The sequence below is a fragment of the Triplophysa dalaica genome, chromosome 11 (genome assembly GCF_015846415.1).
Source record: "Triplophysa dalaica isolate WHDGS20190420 chromosome 11, ASM1584641v1, whole genome shotgun sequence".
In the NCBI taxonomy this organism is placed as follows: Eukaryota; Metazoa; Chordata; class Actinopteri; order Cypriniformes; family Nemacheilidae; genus Triplophysa; species Triplophysa dalaica.
Window position 1 is genome coordinate 12,515,661 of NC_079552.1, and position 22,414 is coordinate 12,538,074.

The 22,414-nt window shown below is 38.3% G+C and overlaps 1 protein-coding gene across 3 annotated transcripts in view; it reads right to left on the reverse strand.

Moving 5' to 3' along the window:
- LOC130432049 (pro-neuregulin-3, membrane-bound isoform) overlaps positions 1–22,414 on the reverse strand; it is a 266,697-nt gene that overhangs the window by 97,403 nt on the left and 146,880 nt on the right. For all 3 annotated transcript variants that reach the window (XM_056761276.1, XM_056761277.1, XM_056761275.1), the window contains exon 2: positions 4,990–5,119. In XM_056761276.1, coding sequence (XP_056617254.1) covers positions 4,990–5,119 — 130 coding nt within the window. The remainder of the gene's footprint in view (positions 1–4,989; positions 5,120–22,414) is intronic.

Consider the following 22,414-nt stretch of genomic DNA (forward strand, 5'->3'; position numbering starts at 1 on the left):
CACTTCTATTGTATGGACACAAAACCAATGTATATCAATGAGAGCCAGTAAACAATATTCTTCAAAATATCTTATTTGATGTTCTACAGAAGAAAGAAAGTCATACAGGTTTGAAATGACAAGAGGGTCAGAATGATGGAATTTTTCTTTTTGGGTGAACTGATCCTTTAAAGGACTATTACCTCCACTAGTATCACTTGTCTGCCAACTTCTACTGCTCTGGATCAATTCATTACTATAATTCTTTCTGTGAATTTTCTTCACATTGATTCCAGAAATTGTGCAAACGTTTTGTTTTGTATCATGTTTTGTGATGTTGTACAACAAAATTTCAAAATCAGCATTGCAATGAAATAATTGTTTCTGTCTCTCTTTTTCTGCTTATTCATGAGACATTGTTTGTCTGCATATTTGACGATAAATTTGCTTTGCATGAATTTATAATCTCTCCCTAGACGAAACTCATCATGCATGCTCTTATAAATGTGCATCATAGCTTAAGGGCATAAGCTATAACTGCAAAATGCACATTTCATTTAAATCTAGTCAATTGAAATGAATCACACCTTATTCCGTCCTAACACTATGACCATTCACCCTCAGCCGGTGTGTATGTGCCCATCAGCTGCAGTGATATTGGCAGGGGGCTTTCCTGAGGTTTCAGCTCTTGTTTCAGCCCCAGGTGGCAATGTGCTGACAGGTGGGATTGGTGCAGTGCTGCTTTGGCAGCGCAGGCTGACCGGCTCAGCGCTAACAAGAGTTAAAAGTTGCACGTTAGCCAGCAGTGGAACAGAAATCTAATGCTGACCTTCTTTTAAGCAATGTCAGTTTTCTTAGCCCTACAATTATTATTAACTCAGCCTGTGTATAGTTACAGTATAATCTAGGATCTTTCACACAAGGTGGGCACACAGCATGCAACACTACAAGGCCTACAAGCTTTAGCCACGTGAAAAAAAATATGCATTGCTGTATTTTAAAGATGTACCCAGCAGTTACAAATGTATACCTCACATAGACCTGAGTGAGCTCTGTTTGATTTTCTCAGATATTTGAGAGATAGTTTAGGTAAGATGGCTTTTGCAGGATTTCCGAGAGGTAGCAGAATGAGAAGACAGTGAATCATAAAACTATTTCCCAGAGGAAAAGAAACTGAAGCAATAGAAGGAGATAAAATGGCCTTCCACTTTCATTCAAGCCCTGGAAGGAACTGCATGTGGGATTTGAAAGAGAGAAGGGGATAGTGTAATTTACAATACAATCAACATAAATGGAAAAAAAATGAAATTGATATCATGGTGAAACTGAATGGACTTTTTAATACACGAGTTAGACCAAATACATCTATTATAATGTGTGCTTTTATGTGCTATTATCAACTTGTATGTTTACTCACTACCGAATGTAGCTCTAAATAATTCAATGAGGTGCTAAAATATGTGTAAGATATCAAATTATGCTCATTTTGATTTAAACCCTTGATTTAAATCCTACCATCATTCAGTTTCTATTGTATTTCTCTACATGCGTCTATATAGAGTATGCAATTCAAAGAGAAACTTTGATCTGGTTTAGCTAGGAGAACAAGATTCTATTTCTGCAATGCCTCTTGCACAAAAACATAACGTCACTTTAATCATTTGTAATTTTCTATCTGCTAAACTCTGGATAACCCTAAACAACCTTGTTATTCAAAATTTAGACGGTGCAACTAAATAACGATTAAAAATAAAAATGATGCATGCAGGGTCCGAAATTATCTTTTTGCCACACAGCCTGGTGGCAGATGAATTGTGAAAATTTTCCTTGCTTTCAAATTTCATACTAGCGGTAAAACATCTTTGTTACGTATGTAACCTCAATTCCCTGATGGAGGGAACAAGATGTTGTGTCTAACCGACTGAATGGGGTTTGAACTTGAGAATCTATCATCTCCGATTGTACTTTTTATAGGCCAATGAAGTTGGCGAATGGCGTGGGATGGCAGTCTCTGCCTCTTACATATGGGTAAAAAAAGGAAGATGGCATGCCCATTCATTCAGCTTTCGCTGCAGCGGACAGCGAAGCATTGTGGCAAAAAGGACAAAACGTCTCGTTCCCTCCATCAGGGAACTGAGGTTACATACGAACCGCAAATTGGAACCTTCCAGTGGTGTAGTAAGACATCAATGTGTGGATCACGACGAGAGTCTCCTACCAATGGCCGTATAGGTGGTTGCCTTTACTACTCTACGGGCGAGATAGTTTCCCTTGAGAGGAGAATGCTACGGAGACCACATCAGGAGTAGGGGAATAACGTGGAATAACTACATGGTCTCACCAGTGGGGAGAACTCATGGGAGTAGTAGTACGGGGATGCCATATGCCCCAGCAGCCTCTGAATAAGTTTGAGTGGGACCACTGAGTGCTTCCTGACGAGGTAACACAGTCGAGTTCTATACCGAGATAATAGGTGCTCCGCACAGGGGAGAGCTTGCTCTTGTCCCAGTTGACCCGTGGGCCAATCGGATTGAGGTGCCGGAGCACAAGAACCCTTTGCATACACAATAGATCTTGCGAGTGGGCCAAGATAAGCCAATCGTCGAGACAGTTGCGGATACCCATGCCCTACTCCCTGAGGGGAGCAAAGCTGCCTCTATGACCTTGGTAAAGGCACTTACTTTGTAATGGTATGCTCGACCCTTAAAGGCAAAAGAAGAATCGTTCTGTGCCATCAAAAAATCGAGACATGAAAGTAGGCATCCTTCAGGTCTATTGCCACAAACCAATCCAGTTGTTGTATAGACTTCAGGATGCACTTCTGCCTCAACATTCTGAATGGTAGCCCGTGAAGGGTCTTGTTCAGAGTGCGCCGATCCTGGATGGGACGCAGTCCTCCACCTTTCTTGGGGACATTAAGTGCCCCCGTCAGGGTCGCTTCTTCTTGTTCGGCTGCTGACGGGGAGTAGATGCTTTCCTCTGTGAAGTCCTCCGCCCAAGGGAGGCCGCCTAAGAAGGGGGAGAAGCTGAACTGGAGCCGGGGCAGGAGGAACGGGGCTGCTGGGAAACTGAGGCTATCCGGGACCTCGATGCCCTGCTGGGGACTAGGTCGTGGCAGGTAGGATGTGCTTGATGGCCTCCTTCTGCTTCTTCACTTGCAGGGAAAACTGCAGGGAAAAGTCCTCGATCGTGTCACCAAACAGCCCACCCTGTGCGATGGGCTCATTGAGAAAGCAGACTTTCTCTGCCTCTCGCATCTGTGCAAGGATTAGCCAAAGATGTCCCTACTGGACCACCATTGTGGACATTGTTCTACACAGTGCATGCCGTCAACCTGGTCGGCAGTAGAGCGAGGTCAGAGGCCAGTCAGTAAGTGCTATTTAAAGAGGTGGTAGATAATTATTTTTTGTATATAAAAGCGAACTGCAAGCATTACACGGTCCGTGTGCACATAGGCCTATCATAAAGTTGCTGTATCGTCAGCTGGCCATTAATCTGATGAAAAATAAACTAAAGATCACGAGCAAAAGCTGCCTTTTTACATTTTTAAACTTTATAAGTTTCGTTTATTAGACGATGAGTGGAAGAAATAATGTTTCCTACTTTACATCAAGAATATCAGATGAGAAATGTAGTCCAAATTATGTGATATTTTTAACAACATGTCGGTAAAATAATGTAATAAATCCTTGAAAAATCCTATTTACTGTCTTGTGTTTTTATTGAAGGCCATACAGTGTGTCGATGATTACATGAATCTGTTACATTATTCAATTTGTTATCCATTTGCTTGAGATAAGCGGTCCACATTTTGAAGTTCGTCTTTTGAAAACTGTACAGTCCCTCACAGGAGCAGTCTGTCTTAACTTTAGATCTGTGTGTGAAGCGTTCTTTTTTACGATGTGAAATAAGCTTTACCTGGTTGTAAGTGCAGCCACGAACAGCAAGTGTTGCTCATCAGTTTCTTAATTTTTTTTTTAAATTACCACATGAAACCAACAGTATTACAATTCAAATTGAAAAGTCAAATTTTCTGTCATCAGAATAAGATATTCAAGGTGCAGTACTTCTGCCACTTCACCAGAAGTTGTACCTACGTTAATTTTTACAATAGCGCCCCCGAGAAACTTGTGGATACAATCTACCCTTTCTGCAAGAGACACAGAGGCAATGGTCCAGTGAGCTGATCCTTTAAAACCATCACCACTGATATAAGTAGCAGACAGATGTATGGATATCCTTGGCTTTAAGCTAGGAGTGAAGTATTCTGAGAATTAATCAGTGGCAAAGCATTTGAACCACTTAAGCTTCAGTCAAAGATATTGGTCACCTTAAATAACATCTCCAATTACTACTGATTAAAATAAGCAGACTTGGGTGCAGCTTTTTCTTGGCTCTTTACGTTATATGTGATTTGTGGCTGTGTTCCATTAGGCAAATGAAGAAAAACCTGCTCATGCAAAACCTACAGCTGTGAACCCTTACATCCAGAATATGTTCTTGGAAATGACGTTCGAGCTTTGCACAAAAGGTGAATGCGTCGGTGTCAGAGCTGCTCTGCCTCCATTTTGTGAATCCTGTTTTCAACCTTGAAAAAAGCTCACAAAGCTGAAACCATTCTCTAATGAACTTCTGCAAAGTGCCACTTTTAATTAGCAGAGAAGGGACCTCAGACAGCTCCGCGGCTATGACAGACCTGTCATCGTTAGCATGACTAAGAGCTTCATGCATTGCTAAGAATCGCAGAGAAGGAGAGAGGGAGAACGAGACCCGAGAGAAGAGAGAGAGAGAGAGAGAGAGAGAGAGAGAGAGAAGGTTGAAAACAAAGCTAGAGATAGATATTGACTGGCAGATTGTTACAGGAGGGTCATTCTCACAGAAAATGGGACATGGAATTCTCATCAATCTGAAACCGTAGATCCTTCCATCCATAGATATTCCATTTCTTTCTTGAGCGAACAGCAATCGTACCCTTTTCCTCCACCGCAGACACAGGAAGTGAAGTCATACCTGCAGTGTTTGTGTGGGCCGCTCAGGGTCTCGATGACAAAGCACTCGCCGTCATTCAGGCAATAGGCCAGATCCTTCTCCTGACACGGCTTGAAATGCTCAGATTTCAAAGGCGGAAGAGTTGGCGATGCTGAAGGGCAGAGAAGAAAAGAAGAAAAATGATGCTGGGTAAAAGATAAGAAGGTACACAGGTCAGCCAGATAAGCAGAAAGTTGAGATGAGTGAGGCACACAGCCAAAGAAAAAAGTGAATAAATGGCATAACACACAGAGAACACTGCCACACATTTAATGCTATTAATTAAACTTCATTAAAATGCATTTAAATGTTCTACATATTTTATGAAAAGACATCCAAGCTCTTACATTTAAACTTTAAACGAATTGCAATACAGTTATATAGCTGCTTGTTTCATTTTAAATGTATATTTACACTTTTTTTTACCATTTTTCTTTCCAGTGGATTACACCATTTTATTAAAGGGATAGTTCATAGCAGGAAAATATTTGATAATATCAGTTGAATATAGGACAGAAAACAGTTCTGGGGCACTTAACTATGGTAGTCAATGGTGTCCAACCAAGAACTGTTTGGATAAAAGCATTTTTCAAAATATCTTTCTCTGTGTTCAACCAAACAAAGTAATTTATACAGATTTGGAACAACTAGAGAGTAATTTGTGACAGAATTTTCATTTTCTGGTGAACTACTCCTTTGCACATTTGGACAGGAAAAGTACATGAGGCTCCGGTACATATTATTATAAATTCATAAAATCAATACCTTCCAACATTTCTCTTTTAACTTTACTAATAATCGAAGACATCTCCTCTGATAGCCACCAAAAAACACTAACCCCCTTTGAAGCAACATCAAAACAAGCAACCAAATGCCTATTTTTAACTCTGGCCAGCACGCTGTTGTATAGTGTGCATGAATCTAATGCTCAAAGCAGCACGTTTGGTTTGCTGCTGATCCATTACTGAGAGATGATGGATGAGAGAATTAAGCAATCACTCTCTCTCTGGCTTTAGAGAATTAATACAGGAGGAAGTCCAGTGTTTGGCAAAAAGTCTCCATAGTGATTAATGGTGCCTAGTCCCCTTGGTCAAGATTTTCTACAGCCAGTATAATAATATGACTTTCCACTTATTACAGTCCTCACGACGTGTGAAAGCTGACCTGTGTACAGAACTGATAGTATGACCTGAGGATTTTGAACAGACCTGACATCAATAACCTCCGCATGGTTGCCATGGATACACCATAAATAAGATGAGGACTACACAGTAAGGCTGGGTGAAAGAAGGTCCTGATATGACGAACAAACACGATTCATGAGACAAAATAGACAGAGAAAATTATACCTAATGGTTTCCTTCCTGGAATATTTTCTTTGCGCAGACATTCAAATGACCTCAGATTACAGTCTTAACTGTTACGTCTGCACGATTATGTTCTTAAAGCCTATATGAGAACATTTGTATTTTTATGATAAAATTGAGGCGTTTTATATTCTTGGCAGAGTTTTTCTTTTTTTTCTTACATCATTGCAAGAGTGTCAGCTGTGGGTGATATCATATTTGCTCTCATTAATTTTACAATATTCACCAGGCCTTCTGAGGCTAATTTGGCATGTGTTCAGGCAACCAGGTGACAGAACGCCCCCAAGGAGGACCTTGGACCTTCATAAATAAAGCTAAATGTTTTTAATAAAACAAGTCCATTCATTCTCTAATAATCACATTTCGGCGTGCCAGACCCTATGACAAATCGGCATCTAAATCGAAGCGTCTACACGGCTGTGCTTCGTGTTCTGAGCAAAAAAGCGATGAGATCTTCATTAGTCAACTCTCCAACCACGATCTTATTGATAACAGCTTAGTGACCAGTCAGTTTCATTACATCGCTCTTCTTTGACATTCACAGGGGCTAGTTTCTTAAAGCAGGTCAATTTCCCCTGTAAGGGGTGAGATAGGTCCAAGTGTCCTGAGAGATTGGAGATCTACCCAAACCCTGACATCTCCTCGATCTTAGTTTGTGGTCGTGGAATGATGCAGGTGTGGGGTGTTAAGGGATGGGATGGGAATTCCCCAGGGCCAAGCACTGATGCCGTCTCTAAGATGCGACATTCCCCCTGAGTGCCTGCCGGCTTGACATACAGTGAAGGTCACAGAGAATCGATTAGCTCAGAAACAGCAATACAGAGAATGCTCTGAGGGGAAAGAGACAGACTCAGAGTTAGTTGATGATTTATGCATCTGACTGAAATGTTACTTTTAGTAAAACCAGTTTAGATCAGAGCGGAACTGAGACTGGAAAATCTGATTACTGGGGTTCAGGTTGCAATATACATTGTTGATGTTTATTGGCACTTTCCACCAGTATCATGCACTTTGGTTTTGAGAATGATTATATATTAAACACTACCGGTCAAAGGTTTTCAAACACATGAATGAAATGTTTCTCATGGTCTTCAAAAGTTTTGTCTCAAGATGTATGCTTAAATATCTCAAATTAGTTTCATAAATATAAGCGTTCAAATACAAAAAAAATCTTTCTCAACTTATATATATATATATATATATATATATCAAATGTCTGTGAAATTGATGATTTTGAATAAATAATGAAAAAAGAGCAGCCAATAAGAGCTCAGAACTTAAATATTGTTTGAAACCTCAAGAAGTGATGTGATACAATACCAAGAGAACATTTCTGTAATATTACTACATTTAAGAAACTGTAAAATAACATGTTTTATTTTATTGTTTACGTTTTCTAATTGCACTCGCAACATTGTCCTCATATTTGCCTTTATGGTTTTGATGAGCTTACTATCTTTCCAAAATGTGAAAAAAGTTGAGTGAGTTCGAATACATTTTACTGATAGTAAATTACAAAATAAATATATTAGATTTGTTAAAAAAACTAGTGTATAAACAAATACATCAAACTTCGGTATTGACCTTAACTATCCAACAGTTTTCCAAAATGTTACACTCTAAAAGATGCTGGTTTGTTTTTTGGTGTCAAAAAGAGAATAACCCAAACTAATGGATTGTAAATGAACCCTATGCTGGGTGTTTCAACCCATTGTTGGACAAATATAAACATTTTAGGGGGTTAATTTAACCCAACGGTTGGGTTCGTCTCAAAATCCAACACTGGGCTGAAAATAAAATGTTTACAGTGTAATAAAACTAATTTGAATTATTTACCAAAATGTTATATTTTGCTGTGCTAAAAATGGACAATATAAATTTGGGCCCTTTCTACAATATGGCAGGAATACAAGTACATTCGATATTTTGTGTTCTGTTTATAATTTTCTGTGTTAATTATTAAAATAAGCCATCTCTGAAGCAATCTAACATCATAATTGCTTGTGCCACTGTCCAGTACTTAACTATTAGCTAAATTATTGGATCTCTTTCTTTTGCCAGACAGTGACATTAGAGAAACAAGTCAACAAAACAGCTGCTTATCATCAAATACCCATATTTGGCGAAATGTCAAATCTCTGATAGAGATACACCAACTCAGCAGTGGAATTGCTGATATAGATCTTTTTAGAAAAAGATCACAGTTTACAAGCAGAGGCTAAAGTAATTTGTTTTTATCAGAAAATGCATTGAACAACTTAGCTCCAATGGTCTTGTCATTACATAGTTACGCTCCCTCATTACAAAGCACATGTTGTCGGTCAGTGATATGAGAAAACATTCATAGTTCCCAGACATCCAGTCTATCTCTCTCTCTCTCTGACTGTCTTGCAGTCTTACCTCTCTTTGTCCCTCTAGTTCTCATCTGAATGCAGAGGTCAATGACAATTTCCTATCACAGAAAGACCATGTCATCATTCCTCGGGCACCTTAAGGTTTCATAGCTGGCTGAAAGACTCACAGTGTTTTTTCTATGAGCATTCATTTACAATGGCCCGGAGTACCCCTATAGCACAATGGTCTGGTCTGCAGTCACACCAAGGTGTAAGTGTGGTAGAATAAAACACAAGGAATAAATGACAGGAATGATGGATGTGAGGAGAGGAATTCAATGGAAAACAATATAAAAAAACAATGGAAACTGGGAATGTGTTTTCCCGTACGAAAAAACTATCTTCATGAGATCTCTTTAATATGCTAACTGTTTCTTTGTTTCGGGACTGCAATGAGATTTAATGAAGATCAAGTATTGTTTTAAAGAGCAACCTTTGAGAAAAATCTTTTCTCTGCATCCACAAAAATGGGTCTTACACCATCTCAAATGACCCTTTTGATGCTAAAAGAGAAAGCTAGGTTTTAATACAAAAAAATGTATCTGCAAAATAATATCTGTTAAGCTCCCAGCATCCTACCAGACATAAAGGCTGACCAAAGCCAGCATGGTACAAATATATCTCTGTGTGTCAGTGTATGTGCGGGCAGGCCTGTGGTGAAGCACACTTCTCCCTGCTTTATATTCCGGTCAATTGCAGTCATGCAGTGGAGTAACGGCGATCGATGGGCAGCACGCAGGTAAAGTTGATACACCAAAGGGTAGAGCTATGTATACAGAGCATGGTTAACCAACAAAGAGAAGAAAAAGAGGCTCGCTCTGTACAAAAAACACCCTAGTCGCCTACTGCCTACAAAGGCAACTACCTTCAAAAGACGACCTCATTTAGAAGAAATAACTGAAAAGATGTTTGTACTGCCCTCAGCTGAACAACCGCTAACTGTTGTTTTTTTACAATCTAATGCTGTTTCTATGGCTATATTAAGAAATAATTAATTAGAATACAAATAAAAATAGTCAATATTCGATATTGTTCATTTTTCCGTAGCTTCAACTCTAGTTCTACTTGTAAACATAGCTTTATAGACAGTTTTTTGTTAAATAAATAGTTCATTCCAAACTAAATATTCTGTCATCATTTACTCACCCTCTTGTCATATCATAACCTGTATGACTTTCTTTCTTCTGCAGAACACAAAAGAAGATATTTTGATGAATGTTGGTAACTGGTACCCATTGACTTCTATGACATAGACACAAAACCAATGCAAGTCAATGGGTACCGCTCTTGTTCGTTTGTCAACATTCTTTAAAAAAATCTTCTTTTGTGTTCCGCAGAAGAAAGAAAGCAATCCATGTTTGAAATGACAAGATGGCGAGTAAATGATGACAGAAATTTTAGGTTTGGGTATAATATCCCTTAAACTCATTGTCAACACATTTTCAAGGAGCTTTGGATAAAAGTGTATGATAAATGACATATAACTGAATATATTCAGACAGTAACTGAAGTAAACATTCCAGATTTCTATTGGGGTGGGATATTTGCATGTGGCTTAACTTACAGAAACACATCAAAATGTAGAACACACACAATACAGTCTAATACATTTTTTAATCAACATATCTCTTGCATTGTCCACAATCTTGGATTTTCAGTTTCTCTGAGGTCATCGCAACCATTCTAGAATTGCCATCTCTGCAAAGAGTACATGTGATGCTGCCATAGAATGTGAATAGGCAGCAGCATAATTAAGATGCTAACAGAGTAGGGCAGCCTTGATGTCAGGCCTATAAAGCCTTAAAGGGACAGTTCACCCAAAAATGTAAATTCTATCATCTTTTACTTACCCTCAAGTTGTTGCAAAACTGCATAAATGTGTTTGTTCTGTTGAAAGTTTGGAAGAATGTTTGTAACCAAACAGATCTGAGGCACTATGGTAGTCAATGGGGGCCAATAACTGTTTGGTATACAATGACAGACTGTTCATTTTTGGGTGAACTGTCCCTTTAAAATCCTGCATTCATAAATACCTCTTTAGGTTTCTTTCAGAGCATGTGTATGTGTATAGTGCCCTAAAATGCCCTGAGCAAGCTACAAATATGTTATGATATCAGTGTCTAGAAATGGCGTCTATTCCCTGTACACACACAAACTCACACACACAAACTCTCTCTCTCACAATGGCGGCTGTGAGTCGGGTGTGTTCTATGCACTGCTGCATTGCAGATGTTTACAACAGTAGTGAAATTTTTTTGCCGATAAACTTCAAATGCGCTGATTAAACTGACTTATGTTTCACACAAACACACAGCCGTCTAAAAGATACAAAGAGAAAAAAATGAGGTGCTGCTAATGTGATCTTTTTTAACAAAGAGGGTCTTATGTTACCTTGGCTGGCATCTCCATAACGTTAACCATCAGCTCTTTGTGGTCAGACACGGTCTTATGTGTCCAGCTGCTGTAGGACAAGAAAATGGATCTCTCTGTGTGCTATGAAACACCCTTCTTTCACAGTGCACCTCTCTCGAACTCAGATGTGTGAGTTGGCACGTGTCCAGTCTAAACATAACCCTCTTTTCATATATCTCTCTCCCTCTCTCTGTCCATTCATCCACGCCATGTTCTTCTGGCGGAGGTCCAACTCCAACAGTGTGTTCAGTCTTGATTAGCGATTGGGGTAAATATCCACAGCTCTGTTATTCACAGCTCTGGTCCCACAGCTAAAGAGCATTAGCCTCTTTTACAAACACACGTGCCAGCTAGTCTATAAAGACTACTCATATATAGGTGCCAGGAAGACAGCAAAACTGTTGGGACCACTAACCAGGAGTGTTAGTAGAGTGTGCCAACATCAGGGGCCCATTATCCATTTGAAATATCAGAGACATTCAATGACCCTGATAAATGACTCAATTAATTCAAGCACTTAAAATGTGGGTAGACGTGTTACAATTGGCCACATTAGTACAGTATTGTTCAAAATAATAGCAGTACAATGTGACTAACCAGAATAATCAAGGTTTTTAGTATATTTTTTATTGCTACGTGGCAAACAAGTTACCAGTAGGTTCAGTAGATTCTCAGAAAACAAACAAGACCCAGCATTCATGATATGCACGCTCTTAAGGCTGTGCAATTGGGCAATTAGTTGAAAGGGGTGTGTTCAAAAAAATAGCAGTGTCTACCTTTGACTGTACAAACTCAAAACTATTTTGTACAAACATTTTTTTTCTTCTGGGATTTAGCAATCCTGTGAATCACTTAACTAATATTTAGTTGTATGACCACAGTTTTTTAAAACTGCTTGACATCTGTGTGGCATGGAGTCAACCAACTTGTGGCACCTCTCAGCTGTTATTCCACTCCATGATTCTTTAACAACATTCCACAATTCATTCACATTTCTTGGTTTTGCTTCAGAAACAGCATTTTTGATATCACCCCACAAGTTCTCAATTGGATTAAGGTCTGGAGATTGGGCTGGCCACTCCATAACATTAATTTTGTTGGTTTGGAACCAAGACTTTGCCCGTTTACTAGTGTGTTTTGGGTCATTGTCTTGTTGAAACAACCATTTCAAGGGCATGTCCTCTTCAGCATAGGGCAACATGACCTCTTCAAGTATTTTAACATATGCAAACTGATCCATGATCCCTGGTATGTGATAAATAGGCCCAACACCATAGTAGGAGAAACATGCCCATATCATGATGCTTGCACCTCCATGCTTCACTGACTTCACTGTGTACTGTGGCTTGAATTCAGAGTTTGGGGGTCGTCTCACAAACTGCCTGTGGCCCTTGGACCCAAAAAGAACAATTTTACTCTCATCAGTCCACAAAATGTTCCTCCATTTCTCTTAAGGCCAGTTGATGTGTTCTTTGGCAAATTGTAACCTCTTCTGCACATGCCTTTTGTTTAACAGAGGGACTTTGCGGGGGATTCTTGAAAATAGATTAGCTTCACACAGACGTCTTCTAACTGTCACAGTACTTACAGGTAACTCCAGACTGTCTTTGATCATCCTGGAGGTGATCATTGGCTGAGCCTTTGCCATTCTGGTTATTCTTCTATCCATTTTGATGGTTGTCTTCCGTTTTCTTCCACGTGTCTCTGGTTTTGCTCTCCATTTTAAGGCATTGGAGATCATTTTAGCTGAACAGCCTATCATTTTTTGCACCTCTTTATAGGTTTTCCCATCTCCAATCAACTTTTTAATCAAAGTACGCTGTTCTTCTGAACAATGTCTTGAACGACCCATTTTCCTCAGCTTTCAAATGCATGTTCAACAAGTGTTGGCTTCATCCTTAAATAGGGGCCACCTGATTCACACCTGTTTCTTCACAAAATTGATGACCTCAGTGATTGAATGCCACACTGCTATTTTTTTGAACACACCCCTTTCAACTAATTCAACTAATTGCCCAATTGCACAGCCTTAAGAGCGTGCATATCATGAATGCCGGGTCTCATTTGTTTTCTGAGAATCTACTGAACCTACTGGTAACTTGTTTGCCACGTAGCAATAAAAAATATACTAAAAACCTTGATTATTCTGGTTAGTCACATTGTACTGCTATTATTTTGAACAATACTGTACATTTGACAAAAGTGCATAAAATAAACTTTGAATCAAATATTAAAATGGAACAAAGAGAAGCCCATGAAATGTACTAATTTTAAGAAATTGGGAAAGGGTGCTTGTTTTTTTTGCAAAAAGTTTAAATCACAGCTGTAACTCATACCTAGTCTCCTGTAGAAGACCTTCATACTGAAAGTCTGGGAACTTTAGCCGCTTTGGTCAAGGTCCGCCCAAGAAGCCATATGACTGACAGGTAGAGCAACCAATCACATTTTGTTTAGTGCCGTGGAAATGTCCACTCAGTAACAGGTGTACATTCAAGAAATCATCAGTAGTTAGAAGCAGCAACGTTTATGATTTGATGCCGTGGACGTCGCATAATTTTATGAATGAAGCATTTTAGTCAATCCTGGTGAATTCTTATTGCAATAGGTGTGAACACGGCTTCGATTAGACAGGTTCTTGTTATTTCCAGGCAGACTGTTAAAGATATGCAACAGGCGCATCTCCTGGAAATCCTCTAAATATCCTGTTCAGCCAGGCTTAAAGTCTAAGGCTGAGTCGACCTAATAATACTTCTGACCCCAACCCATTTCTGTCACTCTATCTACTTTCTAGTAAACACACAATGGAATTTCTCTTTGTTAGGCTGTCCAAGCAATCCTGGTGATAGAAACCCCATCCAGATCCAGAGAAACGCTGGCAGCCTTGTTCTGCAAAAGCCAAACAAAATTTGGACCTCAGACCAAATAGTCTTTTTTTAACCCCTGAAGCGTAATCTTTTTTCTCCCTGCCAGAGGGCCACTTCACCTTTCATATCAAGGGCGAGGTGAGTGGTGCTCGACTAATGCCGCCACTGTTTGTTGTTATAGACACAGTTGTAAGTGAAGTGCAAACTAAACCAAACACCACAAACAGAAAATGTCCTGTCTCTTGGGTATGATGTGTGCTTTCTAAATGCCACACAGTGTCCCTCTATTCACAAAGACAGGTGGCAGTGAGAACGACTCAGTTTTTGTTTTGAATACGGGGAACTTTTAAAGAGAAAATACATCTGCTCATTTAACAACAGAGTGCTGCAAAGTGCACGTTGTGAGCATTAAATATGCACTGCTATTCAGACATGGAAATGTTCTGTTGTAGATGATAGCTAATCAAGGCAAATGTTTATATGGAGAGCCTATAGTAAAACAGTATGCTAGCTGCAATTTCACCCCTCGAAAGATCATTTCTGCTTATCAGAGTCATTATAATGCGTGTTAAATGTGTTTGTGCCCTCTGGACAGCATAATGCTAAGGCTATTTTTAATTCCTGCTGCAAATTGCAATTAGCATTACCTTCAGTACTGATGCTTAACACATTACTGATCAAAAATCATCAAAGCCTTTTATTCAGGCAGTTTATAACACATCTGCAGCAGACATTATTCATCAGCCAGCTCATAAAATCAAACCAATAAAATGATCCTCAAATTATTATAACCTGACAGGACATATTAATGTCTTGCCTGTTTGCTCAGGGCGTAAAATATAAATTAAAATTGCATTATGTTGATGTTGTCATGTAATGTTTTCATATGCTTCGTGTTCACAGATGTATAGAAAACAAATGGCTACAGTATAAATATGTATATATAGATATACCGTACACCTTACATCTATATAGCTAGCAAGCATCCCAGAGCACTCAGCATATAAAGACGATTTCATTGGATGCACATGCTGGCCTGAAGCTTTGGTCTGTGTTTGGTTATAATATAAACACATATTTTATATTTAATTTATATTAATATTAAATCATATTGTATAATTATTGCATTGCATTACATTAAACTACTCAATAGTTACGGATTCTTTGCACAGGTCTACCAGAAGTTTTTTTGTTGTTGCCACTAAAACAGTCTATATCATGACATTTCGGGTGGGCTGAAATCATAATTTGTAACATGCAACACCCTTTAAGCAATATTTCAAAACTGGCAATGAGTCTGTCGCAGTCTCTATTCTAAACCGTGTAGGCCTATACATTTAAAAACCTGTCCCAGAATGCCAATCTATGGAAAAAAATGGCTGCTGTAAATTTGTTCAATTATACAAAATATACACTAACAAAACAAACATTTTTGTCTGCCGTAAGACTGTCTTCTGAGGAACATAATGTAATCATCCCAAAATTTAAAAGTGAAATCTGAGTTTCGTTTTTATCACCCCCGTAGTTCTCCTAAAATCCCTTATCGGTGTGCTGGCCATCTTCACATGTGTGCAACAGCGTGAACTTCTTAATTAAGCTCAAGGGGAAGTTATTACTTTTGGGACAACTTCAGCTCTGCACTTATTGCTATTACCTCAGTCACTATGCCTGTGATAATGGAAGGATGGAAGGAGGCAAAAAGAGAGAGACAGAGAGGATAACAGAATATGTTTTTTTGCCTATTCTGACTGTTTTCATTTTGCTGCTAACAAGCTGTGTGAACAGGAGGATTGTTGGTGCTTCAGACTGTAATGTGGGACAAGCATTCTGGAGCTCTTCTGATTATGGAGGGGGGGACACATGGAGAGCCGCTTACTGTGAGTTCAGACAGTGTGCTGGATAATGATTTGTGCTCAAAAATACAATACAAGCACTAGGGGGAAAGGCTTAGAGAATCTGAAACAAAAGAAAAATCTGTTTCATGTGTAAAAACTAAATGAAATGTATCCAATATGTAATATGCAACTCAATATGCCATCCATGAAACGGAATGGAATGCAACTCAAGTGGAACTCAATGGTTATTGCATATATATAGATTACAAACATGTTTGATGTCTATGTTTGATTACTACTGTAGATTAAATCATAGGCTGAGGGGAAGTATCCAGAGATTGTGCCATCATACACAACAAAGTTTCTGTAAAGTCTATCAAACCAACAATCTACATACTGAATCTGACTCATTTGGACTAAAGTATCACCATCCAGCCTTACATCTACCTCAAAAAGGCTGATAAACGTATTATAAAATAGATTGTTTTGACTGTATGGCAGGAAAATAGTTTTAAAACTTCCACCTGCAACCTTAATTCAATTCTCTAATTTGATTGAAATGAAACATCTCTAGTGAAAACCTGCACATACCTCTAAATAACGCACGGTGTGTTTGAGAGAAATAAAACTCAACTCAAATCTCAGAAGAAAAAGAAAGCTAGATTCATAAGATTAAAGGATTTTGTTTTTTACAGAAAAGCATGCAATCCAATAATGTGCCTGAAGTACATGGTCTCAATTCTGTATCACAAGGAATTGAGATTATTCATCCAAAAAACACATTTTGGCTCAGCGTCCCATTTAATCACTCTGGTTTGAAAGTAGTTTGCATCAATGGCATTCTAATCCAGATGAATCTGGCTTCACTTGAACGGAAAAAATCCTTTGGAGAAATAAGGGTGATGAACACGAAAGCCTAATGCAATTGATTGAAGGATTAAACATTTGGAAAATTTGTGTACAAAATAATTATGAATAAATGGAGGTCTGTCTTCCAATCAGGCCATAGTAAAACTGCATAAATAACTTCAGGCACTGGAGAAAGAATATAGATATTTAAATATAAATAAATATAAACTTTACATATATAAAAAAGAAGGGGTTATTTTATCTGAAACCTTTTGACGGCAACTGTTCTCTGTTAGTTTTTCCAAACAAAATAAAGATAATTTTTCATAAATATATTAAGTACCATGATAAAAGGAGGTGACAAATTATGTCATACGGATTAAAAGAGAGCCAAATGCCTGCCAAAAATCATCTAAACCTGCTATTTAAATTGTTGAAAATTCATAATGCCAAGATGAATCAGTTTTTCTTCATAAAGATTCTTTCTGTACTAACATATCTGCTATACTTCAAGCAGAGGCTGACGCTTATCTTCCTTTTTTCTCATGAGAACAAATTCTTGCATTAAGGAAATTATCTTAACGTAGCTCCTCTTCATAACACAGACTTTCTGAAAATGTGATCAAAACGTCTTAATGAGTCAGAGGATCTAAAATACTAATAACAAGCACATAATGGATTATAACTTTCCCTTCCAACAGCATCTGAATCATCCTAAATTATAACAGTTCAAATGTTATCAGGAGACCCTGTTTACAGGCCATTTTGGTTTTATAATGTGACACACATCCAGATGAATCAGAATATCCCACAGAAACAAAATCCGTGGATGGGACAGGGACGGCGTTACCTATAGGCAGAACATGACTCAAACAATGTCTTCAAATTCTTGAATTAAGATGCATATTCTTGATAAGCACAAGGACCTTAGAAACTAAGTCTTGATTTTACTAAAAAAAAAATTGTGCTTAAAACCATCAACAAATTTGCCAATGGGGTAAGAAAAATAATCTTGAATTAAGGTTTACCTTTTCCTTAGTCACTCAATTCAAGATCATTTTTCTTACCCCTAGCTAGTATTGTAAAGTACTATGCAACCGACCAATATCGGTATTCCAATCAGACAATAGGAAAACAATACTATTGGTGCATTCCTACAAGGACATCAGACTTCAGACAAACAAGCGAAAAATAAATAAATATTAAAAAAAAAAACTTAAAGGCACTAAGAAGCAAAAACCAGAAACAAGATATGGTTAGCGGGGAATTATGAATGACAGCTCTGTACCTTTACGTCCTGCCAACATTCCTCAAAAAGGATGTTCAGTGATCCTGAAGTTCTTTGAGAAACAAACCGCTATTTGTGTTCATTTTTGTAGCATTCAAGATGACTCATTGTGAACATTTAACAATGTCTTCCATCACTCTCTAATCATCCTGACTTGTCTCGCTAAAGGCTCCATTGAAACCCTTTGAGCGCCTGATCCTCAAGAACAGCAGGAATTTGAGCCCTGATAAACCACTGAATGTCCGGTCTCATTGACCACAGCAGGGGTCTAACTATTCGCATACACAGAAAAAGCCATGAACACATGCACACTCCCTATAGTCAGAAAACACTATTGCACTACTTTGACCTTTGGTAAATTGCTCATCTTTAAGTTAGTTCCATTAAAAACAGCACACATGTTTGGAACAACATTATGGCAATGACAGAATTGTTATTTTTGAGGTGAACTATTTCTTACAGTAATGCTGTGAATGTCTCCCTCTATGTTATCTGTTTCTTGCACATTCCCTACCTCTCTCATCTCCTTTTCCTTCGATACTACGGCTGGGAGCGATGATGGTGGGGTTGCATCAGCTCCTCTCTGCTGTATTGTGTTATATTGTGGTGCAGTGCTGATTTAAGTTCAGCAGATACAGAGAGCTTTATTTCTAAAGGAAGCCCATAGGGAACTCTAGTGTGCCTGCCTGTCTTTGTACCAGCTGCCAGTTCAGGGCTCAGAGTACAAAACAGGGCTAAAGAGACTGGAAATGCGTTTAGAATCATAACAAGTAGTCAATAACCATTTTAAGCTGATAACAGTCCCCATGTCCTTTGTGACAGATGTCTTTTTCCAGCAAAGAGGCCCGACAGGAGAAAAGAGTGTGGCGTCAAAAATAGAAAGTCCGTCGAGGGCAAGCCCAAATGGAGCACAGTACTGTGTCACATAGAGACCTGTGTAAAAGTCAACAAGTAAAGTTTGATTCTGGAAAATGTTATACTTTTCTGTATAAGTATCTTTCATTTTCAATGTTTTGACTTAGGGAAGAAATTATTGCAGTTCAATTTTATTGGACAGATGGTTAGGGAAAGAAAGGGAGAAGCCAGTGTTGACTTTCAGAAAATGTCCTAAAAAAGTCCTAGAGGGATAATTCGGCCCCAAAATAAAAAATCTGTCATCATTTACGCACCTCTGAGTTGTATCAAATCTATATAAATTTCTTTGTTCTGATGAACACAGAGAAAGATATTTGGAAGAATTCTTGTAACCAAACAGTTCTTGGCCACCGTTGACTATCATAGTACAAAAAAATGACAATCGTAGTCAAAAGTGTCGCAAAACTGTTTGCTTTCCTACATTATTCAAAGTAGAACAAAGGTGTTTAAAAGGCAATTTTCCTACTACGGTGGTCAGTGGTGGCCAAGAACTGTTTGGTTTCTAGCGTTCTTCCAGATATCTTTCATCAGAACAAAGAAATGTATACAGATTTGGAACAACTCAAGGGTGTAAATTATGACAGAATTTTAATTTTGGGCTGAACTTTAATCAAAATAAAACTGATTGTGCATCAGGTAATCCAGAACATCAAGCTCAGATGGACCGCCCACTTAGCAGACCTTGTGAAGAATGTTTTTCATGTAACTGGAAATACTTTACCATCCTGGCAAGCTGAAATCTGATTGGCTGATTTTATACAGACTTGTTAGTATCACAATCTTCGCACATTTATTTTAAACCCAGAAGACAAAAACCTCTAAATCAACCTCATTCTATTATAATTAAAACACTTGCTCTCATTTTCGTCCATAATGGTCAACATGTACGGTCCATAACTGTTGACGCCTTGACACTTTAACAGTATGTAGTCTTTCCGGCACTCTAACTTCTTTCTTAATTAGAGCAACAGAGCCTTCAATTAACACATGAAAAAATAAGTAAAAACCCACTAGTCGCTCATGCAATGTACCACACATGAATGGAGACACAATGAAACTGGATTGCAGAGAGACCATCATTATGCTCATTAACTTATTATTTTGGACAACGAACACAGCCAACATAAACAGCCAAGAGAAAAAAAAATGTAAGGCAAAAGAAAGTTGGGAATAAAAACACATACACAGACACCCCACAACATACCATACCCTTTAAACTGTCGTCTCCCATGGGGATTTAAAGTATTTATTTTCCCAGCATTCCTATCATCTAATCTCTCTGTGAGCGAAGCCTGAGAAAATCACCTCTAAATAATTCCAACAGTCGGTAGAAGAAAGGTTAATGAAGCAATTAAAAGTCTCTTTAGAGACTTAAAAGGAAAGAGAAATCAAGATTGATCAAACAAAAGTCAGCAGAAACCACTTCCTGTTTGCATGAGGCCACAGTCCACGTTTTTTTACCTTCTTTGTCGGGACACGCTAGTTTGCTACATGGGGAGCTCTCAGACATCAGAGAAGCGTCTTGTGCATGAACGGCTTCAATTCAATCAGTTCTTCTGACATGAAAAGCACCCAATAACTGTTATAAAGTATTCAACAAGTTTACTGTCTGTTTATTACTCTTTATTTTTAAAGAACCCAGAAATGCTTGCTGTTGTGAAAACTGTACTACAACTAATATGAAATATAGATGGTCAAATGTGCTGTCTTTTATGACTAATGACAATCCCTGTCCTTCAAAAGTAATTTTTAATTAAATGTAACTTAACCTCTTTGTCTGTCATGATCCTGCTTCATCTAGTTTTGCTTTTCTTGTCTTGTGGAAGGGTCATGACAGCCCCATGTGTTTTGTGTGGGAGCGCATGGTCATGGTTTGTTTATGAGGGCCATGCGCTCTAATGTCTCATCTCTTTACCCCACCCATCTGCATAGTGTAATTATCCCTTAATTGTTTGATCCCCTATTTAATGTCCTTGTGTTTGCTGTCCTGTGCTGTTTCATGTTGTTTGCCTTGCCTTGCCGACCATTCTTACATTGTGTCCTAGTTTTTGAATCCCCAGTCAAGTCTTGTTCCTGTAAAGTGTTTAGTTTAGTTATCCTGTCTCTATTGTTATTTCCCCCCTCGGGGGAAGTCTTTGTTTTGTTAAGTTTCGCCCCATTGTGGGTCTTTATGTTTTGTTAATAAAAGTTTTGAGTTTTTTGTACCCGCTGCATTCTGCACTTGGGTTCTCCTCCTTGATGATCGTGACAATATGTAATTTGTGTAATACACCAGACACCTATACAAACACCTATACACAGCGTGTTATGCGTGATGTAACGTGATGATCTCCCACTGAGAAATATAATTAATCCCCCTGTATGTGGCAGGCAGATCTCCATCTTTAGAGATAGAAGATAAGTCTTGTGATAACCAATGTGATGCATCTTAGAAAAAAACACACAAATAAAAGCAGAGATGATATCCACTAAGCTTTTGCATGGCATTTTACAAATAACAGAAAGTGAGATAAATCCATTTAAAGTGAATGATGCATGCTGATTGAATTGTGCAATGTAAGTGCATACTCTTTCTTAGAGCGGAGAATTCTTTGTGAGGTGAAAAGTACACACGCACACATGCACACACAAACACACACCAAATCCATCACCCTTTTTTCTTTCCTGTAAGGCAGAAGTACACACACACATTGCACAAACCAAGTCCCATTATGATCATCGATCAGACTTCCTGTCTCTCTGTCCATATGCGTGTCTTCCTACATCTAGTGATATTACTTATGGTACTGAGTGTCCTTGTGAAGAACAAGTGTGAACAAGCGTGTGGGTATGACGGTACAGCTGAAGCACTGAAATGTATGGTAAACAAGCACAGAATGGACTCTCAAAATAAGTGAAAATATGCAATCTGCTTTAACATTTTTTTTTATTTATTTCTGTCTGAAGGCACATCCTTAAGACTAAATAGCAAACCTTAAAGTACAAACACAAGCTAACGGTTATGTAAACATGACAGTTAACAGTTAAAGTGATAGTTCACCTAAAAATGTAATTTCTGCCATAATTTACTTACCCTATTGTCATTTCAAACATGCATGACTTTCTTTCTTTCTTTCTTTCACAGAACACAAATTAAAAAACACAAATGGTTCATGTGTTTTATTGTGTTATGTGGTTGTATTTTTTGAGTTATTATGTTTTAAATCAAAACAAACCAACTGCAATTTGATTGATATTAATTGGAATGCACATTGAAAAGCAAAAGCGGAAAAAGTGAGTTATCTCATTTTGGAACCAAACTCTTCAAGCAGAAGTGAATGGGAGACATGAATTTTATCGGTTACCATCATCTTCAAAATATCTTCTTGTGTGTTCTGCTGAAGGAAGGAAGTTACACAGGTTTGAAATGACAAGAGGTTGAGTAAATGATGACTGAATTTCAGTTTTGGGTGAATTATCACAATTATTTGTTAATAGGTGTATC